Source organism: Mus caroli, chromosome 1 (genome assembly GCF_900094665.2).
Source record: "Mus caroli chromosome 1, CAROLI_EIJ_v1.1, whole genome shotgun sequence".
In the NCBI taxonomy this organism is placed as follows: Eukaryota; Metazoa; Chordata; class Mammalia; order Rodentia; family Muridae; genus Mus; species Mus caroli.
In genome coordinates, this window is record NC_034570.1 from 42586515 (window position 1) to 42600037 (window position 13523).

At 40.1% G+C, this 13523-nt stretch overlaps 1 protein-coding gene across 7 annotated transcripts; it reads left to right on the forward strand.

The window, feature by feature from the left end:
* Nucleotides 1-2747: 2747 nt before the first annotated feature.
* Nucleotides 2748-12785, forward strand: Nabp1 (nucleic acid binding protein 1). 7 transcript variants are annotated; one of them, XR_003837419.1, is made up of 7 exons: nt 2791-3377; nt 3586-3724; nt 6891-6962; nt 8314-8389; nt 9013-9064; nt 10011-11585; nt 12348-12785. XR_003837419.1 is itself a non-coding variant. In XM_021159085.2 (6 exons), the coding sequence occupies exons 3-6, from the start codon at nt 6901-6903 to the stop codon at nt 10175-10177; spliced, it is 357 nt and encodes a 118-aa protein (XP_021014744.1). In that variant the 5' UTR covers nt 2748-2827; nt 3586-3724; nt 6891-6900; the 3' UTR covers nt 10178-11988. The 7 variants fall into 7 exon arrangements, 5 of the variants coding, with proteins under 5 accessions (XP_021014744.1, XP_021014739.1, XP_021014742.1 ...); XR_003837420.1 differs by lacking the exon at nt 12348-12785 and having other exon boundaries at nt 3203-3377; nt 10011-10449; nt 11479-11988; XM_021159085.2 differs by lacking the exon at nt 12348-12785 and having other exon boundaries at nt 2748-2827; nt 10011-11988.
* Nucleotides 12786-13523: the final 738 nt, after the last annotated feature.

Sequence of the window (13523 nt, forward strand, 5' to 3'; positions counted from 1 at the left end):
TTTTATCTTTATTTTTAATTTTTATGAGTACTGGTATTTTGTTAGCATGTATGTTTGTGTACCACAAATATGTATTGCCTGCCTGTGTATGCTGGGAATCAAACCCAGGGCCTGCTCTGGGAGAGCAGCCAATGTTTTTAACCATGGAACCATTTCTCCAGCCTCAGCGAAAGTCCTTGATAGCTCCCAATTTATTTATTTATTTATTTATTTATTTATTTATTTTCTGTGAGATGGTTTCCTTTTGTAGCCTTGGCTGGGCTGGAACTCACTATGTAGACCATTTAGCAATTGATCTGCCTTTGCCTCTAGTGCTGGCTTAAGAGCTTAGACCATCACGCCCAGGGTTTTATCCTTTATCAACTACAATCTTTGAGAACTGACTTAGGAGTTGCTGAAACCTATGCTCTCCATTGAACTGTGTGTTCTTGTTGCAGTTTCTCAAGGCTGCCTTTGAGTTTGTGAGAAAGTGGTGCCATTTTTATTGTGGGAGCTCGGTGCTAGGGGAGGAAGTGAGAGGATCAGCTGAGTCTGTCTTGGGTGTAGGGAGGGCCAGGAAGGGCAGGGACAGAGGGACATCCCTGTGCAGTAGCTTCTGCTTTTTACAGTGCCTGCTTCTCTCTCTCTCTCTCTCCCTCTCTCTCTCCCTCTCTCTCGGCATGTCCTCCCTTCCCATCTAAATTCACTCTTTCTCAGTTAGAAAATAAACAGGAATCTAAAAAATTATAAGATAAAACAAACAAAAGAAAAAACAAAACATAAGGAAAAATAAAGCACAAGAATCAGATGGACACTGTGACACTCTTTCAAACACACAGAAATAGTACAAAACCACAAACCATAATATATGATCAGTAAGGACCAGTCAAAACAGTCTCAATGAAACGTTAGGAGACAAAGAAACTCCCAAAGTGTCACTGAGTTGTTTTTGTAGCCCCAGTGAAACTGTTAGAGAGAACTAATATTCATTTGTGAGCCGTTAATCAGTTGGAGATGTCTTCTGGTTTGGGGATAGGGTGCATGAGTCTGTCTACCTCTCCTCTCAGTGCTGGTCAGCCCCGAGAACCCACCTAGGGCACACCCCTAGGTCTCTTAAGTGTTTGGGCCCTCTTTAAGGAATGTGTATATAATTCTGAGCATCCCTCTTAGTCCTTTTTATGAGGGCAAATGGTTGAGAATTCAGGGAGTGGCTAGGTCCCTCACCCCACTCCCCCAGACCCCTGGCCACAACTTTGCTCTATTATGTTGTTTGTTTTTCAAGGCAAGGTTTCTGTGTAGCTCAGGCTGACCTTGAACTCAGATTCTGACCTTGAACTCACAGATTGCCTGAGACTCCTGAATGGTGGGATTAAAGGTGTGCTTCACCTCTAGGCTGCTCAATATTCTTAACATGGCTTGTTATTTATTCTAAAAACTTTTCCCTATGCTGTTTCTCAGTATTATCCTGAAAGAAAAAGAAGCGTGGTTTTGATATATACATTTTCTATTTTCCACAGCATTTGCTTATATGATTCTCTAACATACTAGAATATAATCTGCTGTTCCCATTTCTTCAATCTGTTTTGGAGGGTTACAATCACACTACTTAAACATAAAACACTTCTGGTTGAAGCCTCCTAGGGTCAAGATTGCCTAAATTGAAATCCAGTTTGGTTATTCTCTAGTGAGTTTTATTACTTGTAAATGGGGGTTAAAATTATCACTCACCATGAGATTAAATAACAGGTAATCACGCCTTTAATCCCAGCACTCGGGAGGCAGAGGCAGGTGGATTTCTGAGTTCGAGGCCAGCCTGGTCTACAAAGTGAGTTCCAGGACAGCCAGGGCTACACAGAGAAACCCTGTCTCAAAAAACCAAATATTTTCAATAGAAAATTGATGAAAAGAAATACTGATCGCGGATCTATTTGCTACTGTACTTGGGCAATTTATTTATGACCCCATTTCATCCTCTATGAGGCAAGGATCCTAGTTTTATTGTTCAGATTATTAAATTCTGGCTAGGAAGCTTAACCAACTATTTTCAAGGTCACACAATTAGGCTCCAGCTTGTTTGGTTGCAAAGCACACCCCTCCCTTTCAGGTTTTAAGGTTCCCCTTCACCTGTGTATGATTAACTCATCTTAAGTTATATAAAAGCCAAGTGCAATTTCAAGAAAAGGGTTAAGGAAAAAACTGAAATATCTGTGGAACTTAATTACGTATGGCTATTATCAGCATGAAAAGAGGTTTATTTACAAGTTACTTTTAAAAAGACCACCTCGTGTTTCTGGATCCCAATTTAAACACCTCTAAAGTACGAAGGTTGATCGCCAAGTTGCCTGCGACCGGGAACCACTCTCTTGGAAGCCTCGGGCACCTTCAGTTCGCGCTTTTTTCTCCCTCCTTGATCCTGCTCGATCACTCTCCCCGTTCCTTCTCAACTGCAAACTTGCTCTAAACCACGGGGTTCGGAACATCTGAGTTCCACGTGATCGCGGGACTGAAGGGCAAAGGTGGCCTTACAGAAGGATCCTGAGGAACTACAAGAAGCCAGGTCTCCTTCGGAGCACCAAAAGACCCAGCCCTACAGAAACCCGGAAGACGTGGAGCGACCAGCGAGAGGAGGGTGTGGCCGAGAGACCATTGGTCGGCCGGGAGGCGGTGCTTGTGCTGACAGTAGGGGAGGATCCAGGGAAGCTGCGAGCTCAGTGGCGCTGGGTTCCGCCCCAGAGGCGTGCTAGTGGGCGTGGTGACGTCGCGTGACGCCACAAGGGGCGGGGCGCGGCTTAATAAAGTCGGCCTGAGGGAGCGTTCGCCAGTTGCTGCTTGGGACTCGGGCTGCGCGGTTGGTGAACAGCCTTGCCGTTTTGCTGTCACGTACCTTCCCTGAGCCTGGGACTGAGGGGGCGCGCGCGTGTGCGTGTGTTGTGTGAGGGACAGCGGGATTCGGGCAGGGCCGTCCCCCGATCCCTTTTCCCTTAGCGGAGGCGGCAGTGCGCACGCTGGTTTGCTCGCCGCCCACTTGGGAGCGGGCTCAGGGTGCGGAGTGCGTCTTCGGTTTTTTTCTTTTTTCTTTTTTTTAACTTGTGAGAGTCTTTTTCCCCCTCCCTCTTCCATTTTTATTTTCTTTTGGCTCCGTGCCTCTAGGGCTGGTTTACCCGGCCCCTGAATTACCGCTTCCTGACCCCGGTCGCCAATCTTGCCCCAGGTTGCTCCCCGGCTCTGCCCCTGCCCCCCAACCCCCGCCCGAGGGTGGGAAGCCTTGCCTAGTGGGTCTCTGAAGCGTAGCCGCACCTGCCTCAGTATGCACGGGGTCCACGACCCTCCACTTTTTATAAAAGACATTAAGGCCGGACTGAAAAACTTAAATGTCGTCTTTATTGTCCTGGAGATAGGTAAGTGAGGTCCGCAGCCCGCCCCACACCCTCGAGAGCTCGGACCTCTTCCCCGCCCGCGACCCCACGTGCTCCTGGCCCAGACTCCTACCCGGGGACAGAAGTCAGTCACGTAGCGAGCCAGAGGAGGGTGAAAGAGCTCCCTCGAATGAACTCCTTATCTAACACACCTTTCCTTCTCCCCTTTTTGATTTTTAAATCTTCACAGGACGAGTGACCAAAACCAAAGACGGCCATGAAGTGAGATCCTGCAAAGTAGCTGATAGAACGGGAAGCATCACTATTTCTGTGTGGGATGAGATCGGAGGGCTCATACAGACAGGGGATATTATTCGGTTGACCAGAGGGTAGGTGTGCATAAATTGGGGTAGGTGTGGGGTTGGCCGACTTCGGGGTTCTGAAGTTGTTTGGCTCTTCCATGGGCTACTTCAAGAAGGGAGCTGTTTTAGTGGACCTCACTGGGAGCAGCTCACCTTCACAGCTAATTTGTTTTAGGTAGGGATTTAACTCCTTCCCTCCAATTTTAAAGATTAATTTAATTTTGAGAATACCATGTGGAAGTCAGTGAGCATTTATCAGTGAGGCTGATAAAAGATCATATTACCCTTTCTTGGAGACTGGGTTTTTCTGTGTAGCCCTGGTTGTCCTGGAACAAGTGCTATAGACTAGTCTGCCCTCCAACTCACAGAGATATGCCTGCAAATCAGTTCTGTGTGCCACACCAGTTGGACACATTTCCTTTTTAATCAGTTCGTGTAAGAAGTAGAATGTCTTCCACCCCTTTCCTTTTTTGGTACCTTTTTTGGTACTCATCATTTAAGTGATATGGACATGAATGAATATCTGGAATACTCATTCTTGAAAATGATTTCATCTGTAAGATCAGAGTTTCACAAAAACCAAAATAATACACAGTGGCAGAAGGTAATCTCTGATTCATTCAGAACATTTAGTTCTGAATTAATTTAATTAATTTATTTAATTAATTTAACTAATTACTTTAGTTAACAACTGGTTGTGGAGATGGAATACTATTTTCCATAGATTTGAAAATCTTACCAAATGTTGGTCTTAAGAAAAGCTCAGGAAAGAATCTTAAAAGTAGAATATGGAAGCTTCTGTGATTGGGAGAATTGTAATAATTTTATTGGTAGCCATCAGAAAAATACTTGACAATTGCTGCTGAGCTAAGAGAATGGTAGAAGTATTGAGTCTTTGGGCAGGAGTTCTTTGATCCTATCTCACAGGCCTTACAACATTTTCAGGAAGTGAGGTAAGGTATCATCAAAGCAGGAAGTGAGAGTCAGAATTTAGGCATCTTATTCTCAGACATTGAGTCATTGTGACACTAAATTACATCTTTTTAACGTCCATGTCTCCCCCCCATCGCTTCTTTTGGAGGTTATGGGGAGAACTACAATACTAATACTCATTATAATATATGTTTTAGGTCATGAAGTTCCCCACCTTGTGGTAGTTGTACAAAGAAACATTGAAAAAGCCAGACTTTGGTCTGCTTCTGCTAATCTAGATTTAATGATGTCATTCACATTTAAAATTGCTCACACTAAACACTTGGTTTTATTCTGTTGATATTAAAAGTTGCAAAATTTGGGAAGGCCAGCAGGGCAAGAAGATTAGTGGTCTGTCGTTTGTATCGCTGCTTTAGTAGTGCCAGACTCGGAGGAGCTTGAGAACTGCTGTCTGCAGAAGTAGACATGGTACTGTTATATCATCCTTGGCCATGTCAGTAACACAGACAATGCTAGTGTGTTGGCTTTATGTACCTTGTGGCTGAAAGGCAATACAAATACTGAATTTTGTTGTTGTTGTTTTTTTGGTTTTTTTTTTTTGAGACAGGGTTTCTCTGTATAGACCTGGCTGTCCTGGAACTCACTTTGAAGACCAGGCTGGCCTCCAGCTCAAATCCTCCTGCCTCTGCCTCCCAAGTGCTGGGATTAAAGGCATGTGCCACCACCGCCCGGCCAGATACTGAATTTTTACTATTCAAAGCTCCTTCTTAGAATACACTTTCAATTCTATTTCTTTGAGTGTGTCTTTTTTCCCCTTCCTAGCTTCCTCTCCTCCTTAACCAAGCTGCACACAGGTGTTAATACCCATGCCAGTCTTCAGAGAACAGAAAACATGTTCTTTCTTCTAACTGTAATAGAATTTTACAGATGTTTCTTTTTTTTAAAAAGTTTTTAAAATTTATTTTATATATGTGAGCACACTGTAGCTGTCTTCAGTTATACCAGATGATGGCATCAAATCCCATTACAGATGGTCGTGAGCCACCATGTGGTGCTGGGAATGAAATCAAGACCTCTGAAGGAGCAGCAGTTCAGTATTCTTAACTGTTGAGCCCCTTACAGATATTTCTTCTGTTGAAACAGTCTGTTTTAAAGTAATTTTAAGGTGAACTTTAGTTAACCAATCAAACCAATTCTTCACTAAAACAAAGCCCATCTTTTGTTAACTGCTGATACTGTCATTAATCATCTAGAAAGAACAATAAATACGTACTTTACCAGCACACTACTTCTTTCCACTCATTCTCTTTGTAGATAGGCTCAAATTTGATTTCTTATTTCAGTTTTCTCAGTGCTGGGATTCAAAATGTGTGTTACCATGCCTGGTCAAGATTTTCTCTAGCTATGCATGGGGGCCATTCCAGTTTCTCCTGAGGCTGAGATAGGAAGATGGCAAAGTTGGGGGCTACTTGGCTATAGAGCAAGTCTAAGACCAACCTGGGCAGCTTAGGGAGATGCCTAAAAAATCAGGTTTAAAATCAAGTTCTAGGAGTATAACTTAGTGGCGCCTAAAAAATCAGGTTTAAAATCAAGTTCTAGGAGTATAACTTAGTGGCGGGTGCTTGCCTAGTTTGTTCAAGGCCTGACATCCATCTCTAACAGTAAAAAAAAAAAAATATTAGGGTTGTTATTTAGATGATTGTCTTTTTTTTTCTTTTTCCAATTTTTTATTAGATATTTTTTTAATTTACATTTCAAATGCTATCCTGAAAGTCTCCTATACCCTCCCCTCCATCCCCCCACCCATGCTCCCCTACCCACCCACTTCCACTTCTTGGCCCTGGTGTTCCCCTGTACTGGGGCATATAAAGTTTGCAATACCAAGGGGCCTCTCTTCCCAATGATGGCCGACTAGGCCATCTTGTGCTACATATGCAGCTGGAGACACGAGCTCTGGAGGGGTGGGGGGGTACTGGTTAGTTCATATTGTTGTTCCACCTATAGGGTTGCAGAGCCCTTCAGCTCCTTGGGTACTTTCTCTAACTCCTCCCCTGGGGGCCCTGTGTTCCATCCAATAGCTGACTGTGAGCATCCACTTCAGTGTTTGCCAGGCACTGGCATAGTCTCACAACAGCTATGATGATTATGTCTTAATGTGGCAGTAGAATTTTCTTTGTTAATTTCTTATTAGAGTTACAGTGACTGTATTTGACTTGGCATGGTGAGTAGGCCCATGTATAAAAGTATACTTTCCCTCTAGGTATGCATCAATGTGGAAAGGATGCCTGACACTTTATACTGGAAGAGGTGGTGAACTTCAAAAAATTGGAGAGTAAGTATTAAAGTGCATTTTGTTAAATTAAATATCAAATAATGTCTACAAAATAATTGGTAAGTATGAACTATATATAAACCACTCATTTGGCCTTTGGAGACTTGGCTTTATGCCATAGGTAGGCAACTGTTTTAAACATTATCAGGTCTGCTCCCTTTGAGAAGGTAAGCTTTTCCTAGCAGCCCAGTGGGGTCCTGTATAACTTTAGAAAAATGTGTCTTTCAGGTATCATTCGAAGTACACTCTCTCTTGATTTACTAAAATAGAATCTAGAGATGGGTTTCAATCTATAGCTTAAATTTTCATTGTCTCTATGGATGAATTTGTATTAGAGTTAAAGGGACTTTCAGCAGTGACAGTTGAAGCCTTCTGTTTGTCCTATTCTACATACAATACAAGCAGCCACAGCTAGTGTGTGCCACCTGGGTAATGACTTCCACCCCGACCTGCAGGAACAAACATATGGGAGTATAAAGGTGCTTTAGTCTCCATGCTGGCCTTGCTGTCTGTGTTTCACCCATAATGATCCAGATTGTTAGTCTAGACTTTTTGGTTGCTGATTCCTAGGTATATCTTAGTGCCCATTAGATTGGAGGATATTTAAAAAGAGAAGTCACAAATAGAACTGAGAGAGAGAGATGGAAAGAGGGGTGGGGAACGGACTCATACCGGAGATGAATTGTGTCTTGTTTAATATGAAAGGGAAAAGGTGTAGTCTGATTAAACATCAGAATTTGGATTACCATTTCACCCTCATCAGGAAGGTGATTGTTGGGACTCCGGTAAGTACAAATGTAATGCTCTTAAGAGTAATAATGTGTTAGGAAGGTCTTTCAGGGCAGAATTGTAGGATCTGGCTAGATAGTCATAGATACAGAGATTCTACAATAATGGAGGTCAGCTAGGTGAAGAACCACAGGAAATTACTCATTTCCTCATGGCTGTTCTTTGTCAGGGTCAATTTAAGATTTTCGCAAACTGGATCTTAGTTCTTTTTAGAATTGAAGAGCTATGAATGTTCTTATATTGTGAATAGGATATCAAGTTGTGCTGTTAGCCTATAAGAAGTCTTAGCCTATTATCTTAATCATTGAGAATTCTTTACCTTTGATGCTTATCTTTGCAGATTCACAGTGATTGGGCAAAAGAGGGATTCGATGAAAGAATCAAGTAGATTGGTGCTATTTTGTTTGGGATCTAGTTATTTTGGAAATTTTACAAGTGATGAATTAGTTAACATCCTACTGTTAAGGAGATTTTTTGACACTTAAGGTTTTATTCTTGTAAGTTAAGGAGTTTATGCAAAAAGGCTCAGAGATCATTTAACTTGTCCTTTATTTTCTTTCAGATTTTGTATGGTGTATTCAGAAGTGCCAAATTTCAGTGAGCCAAATCCAGATTATAGAGGACAGCAGAATAGAGGGGTAATTAGTCCAAAAATATGTTATATTTTTATGATTGGTATAGTTTTATGATAGGGTTAACTTGACTCTGGACCATAGTTCTGTCAGTAGGGTAAGCCTCTGATGTTCACAGTGAAATGAAAAGAATTATAAGGTAATCTTGAGCACTGGGGATGTAGCCAAACTGATAGGCTGCTTGTCTAGCATGTATAAAGCTCTAGGCTCAGCCACCAAGTACTGCCAAAGACAAACATAGTGGGGCGCGTGGGAAGTTCTGTTTCTCAGGAGGTTGGAAAGAGAATACGCAATTCAAGGTCATCCTGGGTTACATGCAAGTTTGAGGCCTACTTGAGGTACATGAGACGCTATCAAAAAAGAAATCTTTAAAGTTGCTTTTTATTACATTCTGTGGGTACATACATAATTTGTGACACATGCTGTTTAATACTTTGCAAACTGAAGCAAATATCAGGCAGTACTGAGTATAATAAACGCTATACCAGACTTGAGAAAGATTTCTGAATAGTTTAACATTGAATGGATTTAGACAAACCTTTAAATATTATTGATAATCATTTTTAGAACTCTTGAAATTAAAAAAAATATATATTTTACTTTATAAATGTGCTACTTTTGTCTTTTAGGTACAAAATGAACAGAAGGATAAAATGAGCACCAATACATTTGGACCAGTGGGTAAGACATGGAGACATTATATGAGAAACATAAAGAAAAAAAAATGTCTTAATGCATAATTTAGTGTTACAGAGGAACTCGTAGTAAACAAGTATACACAAATAAAAGATTTTGGGGGAGGTAGAAGATACTTGTCCATGCCGGTATATTGAGCACTTTCTTATTTAAACACTGGAACCTATTATGCTGAGCACTGATTAGTAACCAGACTAATTCTAGTGACTGTCTGATGAGATTTTTTTTTTTTTTTTTAGTTTACCAATGTCTATGGTGTAATGGTTATGTATAATGTATACATGCAGAATTATTGGTTGTTTTGGCACACTACTATCCAGACAAATGGTGCCATTAGAGTAGGTGTCAGTGAATACCTTAATATTCTACATGTTCTTAGTTAGCTGCTGTTTTAAAAAGGGCAGTCTGTCTTCCCCAGACCTCTCACCAGCGATCTTGGAGCTCTAAAAACCAGCGATCTTGGAGCTCTAAAAAGTCTTTTGTCTTTAAGTTATCTAGGATATGTCTTTTGAGATGTATCTTTCCGTAATTGGAGTTGATTTGGGTAGCCGAAGGCTTATTTGATCAGCTCACATTATGGAAAACCTGTCTGCCAATAGCTTGATTACATTGAAACATTAATTGTATTTGAGTCAAACACCAGTATTCAAACATTTCTCTGCAATTAATTTTTTTTGGTGTGTTTGTTTTTATACTTTATTCTTAATCTTAAGGCTGAAATTGTTTTTCCCCTTTGTATTCATTCAGCACCAAGTAGTGTATTTGTTAATACACTTGACCAGCCCCAGAGCTCACATGTTTTCATTACAGAATAAAAGTGCTGGTTTTTCCTGGGATTTGTAAACATTCATAGTGTGTGGATGAACTTTAGTGATTGTGTGTCTGTAGCATAATATGGACCATTTCTGAAAATGATTTTTTGTGTTCTTAGGAAATGGTGATCAGACTGGCCCTGAATCTAGGGGATATCATCTTCCATATGGCAGAAGCAATGGTCCAAGACCTATCAGTCCACAGCTACCAGGAGCACCTAGTAATCAAACAGTCAGGAGCACAATAAGTAACGCCAGAGATCCAAGGAGAGCCTTTAAAAGATGACCTAAGCCAAAGAGACACATGTAGTTTTTAAACTACATGACCTACTTGAACACTTAGTGCACTTTTATTTATTCTTAACTGTGAAAACTTTGTCTCTTACGGGTTTCCTTTTATATTTTTGGTTTGTTGAAGAGTGGTTGGTTTTTACTGGAAAAACTGTTACACTGCTCAGTTACATCCTATTGAAGAATAGGAACTCTGAAAGCAGGAACATTTATTTTTTGAGCAAGAACTTACTGGGTATCACTTGAAAACCTGTCCCTGTTTCAAGGGTGAGTTACTTAAGACACCAGCTTATATATAGCCTCTGTGAGTCTGGCTTCTGCATAAACTTTGTAATGTTTGTCATAATGTTTAATGGAACTTGTCTTAAACTTGGACATTGCCACCTGAAGCAATAACTACCCCAAGCCGGAAACTTGGTCAGCATTGTCAACATTTTTGAGTGTTCCTGATCTAGGAATGGCTTGACTTCCTAAGAGTGTCTGCCTGCCATAAGGTTTTTTTCACAGACAGAATCAGAATCATCCTAAACTCTTGTTTATTGACCAGATAACCAAATTCTTCATCAGAATTACGGAATAAAATATGGAATATAACAAGAAACCGGTTTAAGATGATGCTCTTAACATTCGTTGCAAACATTGAAGTTTACATTGAAAAAAAATTTACAACTGAGTCCCTGAATGTTTTATTTTTGAAGTTACCATGTTAAATATTGAAGTGTAATTGGAGGGATTGAAGAGAGCTGTAACACCTTATTGGACAGTGGTCTCATTGATACTACTTGTAGTATTTTTGAGACAGGGTCTTTCTCTCTACAGCCCTGGTTGGTTGGAACTTGTTACATATATCAGGTGGGTCTCTGAACTATAGATTGATCTGCCTCTCTCTTCCTGGAGCTGGGATTAAAGTTGTGTAGCACCACACAAGGCTAATCTGATTATTTAAAAAAAAAATACTCATGGTAGTTACTATACCAAATACAAATCAAATTCAATTCATATAGCCATGTGACTACCAGTTGCAAGTAGTCGGGTAGAAGTAGACATTTCCTTTCTTCCAGGAATGTGTGTGTTTAAAGTTTTTGAACAAGTCACATAGCCTTACTAGCAAAGGTTAAATGGCTCAAGAAGTGATTATACTTCTGTTGAGGTGGGATTTGTGTGATGGAACGTCACTTACAGTGGGTGATTGGTAATTTTTTTCATTGTTAGTATTTGTCTCTCCTGAAATATTGTCTCTTGAGTAAAACTTGCTATAATGATGACATATCTACCTACTTACTTTTACTCTTTCAGTAAACATGGAGAGCCCAGTCCATTTTACTGAAGTTGTATTCATCTTCAGCCTGACTGCTCCCTAACTCTGTACCTGTCATTTCTCCTTACCTCATATTGTAAAATAAGTAAGTTTCTGTTCAACTTCTATAGCATTTGAATATAATTTGTGTCAGATTTTGATCTAATTCATTTTAACAGATTTTCAGTAAGCACTGTATTAGGCTCTGTGTGGAGATTATCATAGCATTTTGAGAAGTCACAAGGAATTTACTTTGGTTTATAGGTACAGGGCTTTGACATTTGTCATTGTTCATATATTAATAATTATAGCTAATTTGGCTTTATGATTTTTTTTGTTTACATTTCTGAATGTTTCAAAAAAGTTACTTAAGGGTTAAGATAGCTTGTGTTTTGTGATTATAGATGTTTTGAATAAAAATAAATGACAAACTAATCCTAAAATCTAAGATATAGGAGTAACAGAACTTTTATTTGTGGTATAATATGGTATTAAAAGGTGATTCTAAAGAAAGGATTTGAACTTTGATTTTAATATGGTGAGGTATATCTCAGTGGGCCCTCAGTTCTGACTTCGTTTTCATACCTGTGATACTGCTAGGCAAGTTGTGATTAGGGAAACAAGCAGTGGTAAACCTTTGTGGATTTAGGACTTTGACTAGGTAATGACAATAACTTCTGGTGAATGATCAGTCAAATCTTGTGGTCTGATCAAAATGTTAATAGAGGAAATGCCGAGCTCAATGTGGAGTTATCCTGCTTTAAGATACTGGGATTGAATCAAAAAATAGCCTAGGATTTTACTTATAAGTGATACTTGTCTCAGTAATTTTACCTGTTCTTTATTAACAAGTTTCTTTTTTCTTAAGGAAAACTTCTAAAACCAAAGCAAGTGAAATCCAAACAGTAATGAATAATTGCCTTTCCAGTCTGCTTGGATACCACTCATCAAGAAGTTACTGAAAAAAGTGTCAACCTTCCTCCTCTCTGGTGCCTTCAGTTATCAACGATGACAAATTTCAATAAGACCCAGTGAAACACAAAACATAATATAGAAATGCACTTCTAGGATTGGGTCCCCATTACTGTTTCTAGGCACAGTTCTGGATTAGAACAAACACATGATCAGACTAGCCTTGTCCCTTATTTTTCTGGCCAGGTTCACAGGGAATTGCCACAGGATAGAAAGTAAAATGAAAAGTCTAAATGCCCAAAGGCTGAAGTTTGCCTCGCAGAAGCACTTTTAAAGAAAAAAAAAGTTTTATGTATTTACTATGTATATAGTAGTTCTGTGTGTATGTATGCTTGTGTGTTAGAAGAGGGCACCAGATTTCATAGATGGTTATGAGCCACTATGTGGTTGCTGGGATTGAACTCAGGACCTCTGGAAGAACGGCTACTGCTCTTAACCCCTGAGCCATCACAGAAGTATAGTTTCCCTTACTTTACCAACTCTGTTTTGCTTTTTCTTGGTAGTCTTAGGAACTGTGTTAAACACGAAGAGTGATTAATTTTTAAAGGATAGTTTGAAGGTTAACTCACTCCTTTTTTATTTTTTTAAACTTGAGATTACATACCGAGTGTTCTTTACAGTCAGTGGAGTTGCTGAAATGCTTCCCCTATTAGGTATGCTAGTGAGCATAATGGCTGTTTGCTTGAAGCCAATTTAGGTTGTGTGTGACTCTTGAGGTTCTAATGACTGTGAAAAACACTAGAAACACTTTCCCAAACAGGCATGTGCCAAGTTAGCTCTAACCTCACTGAGGTCTTGCCTCTCTATTTGTTTAAAGCCTGATATTTAGTTCTCTGTCTCTTACCCAATGAAAGTGGTAGGTACAGAGAGAGATACTTGGGCATGATGAGATCCTTGTGTGCTGAAACCCTAGACATTGATTACAAGTGGGAGTGATTAAACAGCCCCACGTCTCATGGTTGTAATGATTAACACTTCAGGCATGCTTCTGTTAACATCTAATTGTGACCTTTGGAAATGCACTATCACTGATGTATTATTATATCCCAAGGAAGAAGCTAGAAGATTGTTT

Excerpts from the sequence above, each read along its gene's own strand:
- Nabp1 (XM_021159080.2), top strand. The coding sequence starts at position 3,287 with ATGCACGGGGTCCACGACCCTCCACTTTTTATAAAAGACATTAAGGCC. Across the intron at positions 3,378-3,585 it reads CTTTATTGTCCTGGAGATAG|GACGAGTGACCAAAACCAAA; the intron begins GTAAGTGAGGTC and ends AAATCTTCACAG. Across the intron at positions 3,725-6,890 it reads ATTATTCGGTTGACCAGAGG|GTATGCATCAATGTGGAAAG; the intron begins GTAGGTGTGCAT and ends CTTTCCCTCTAG.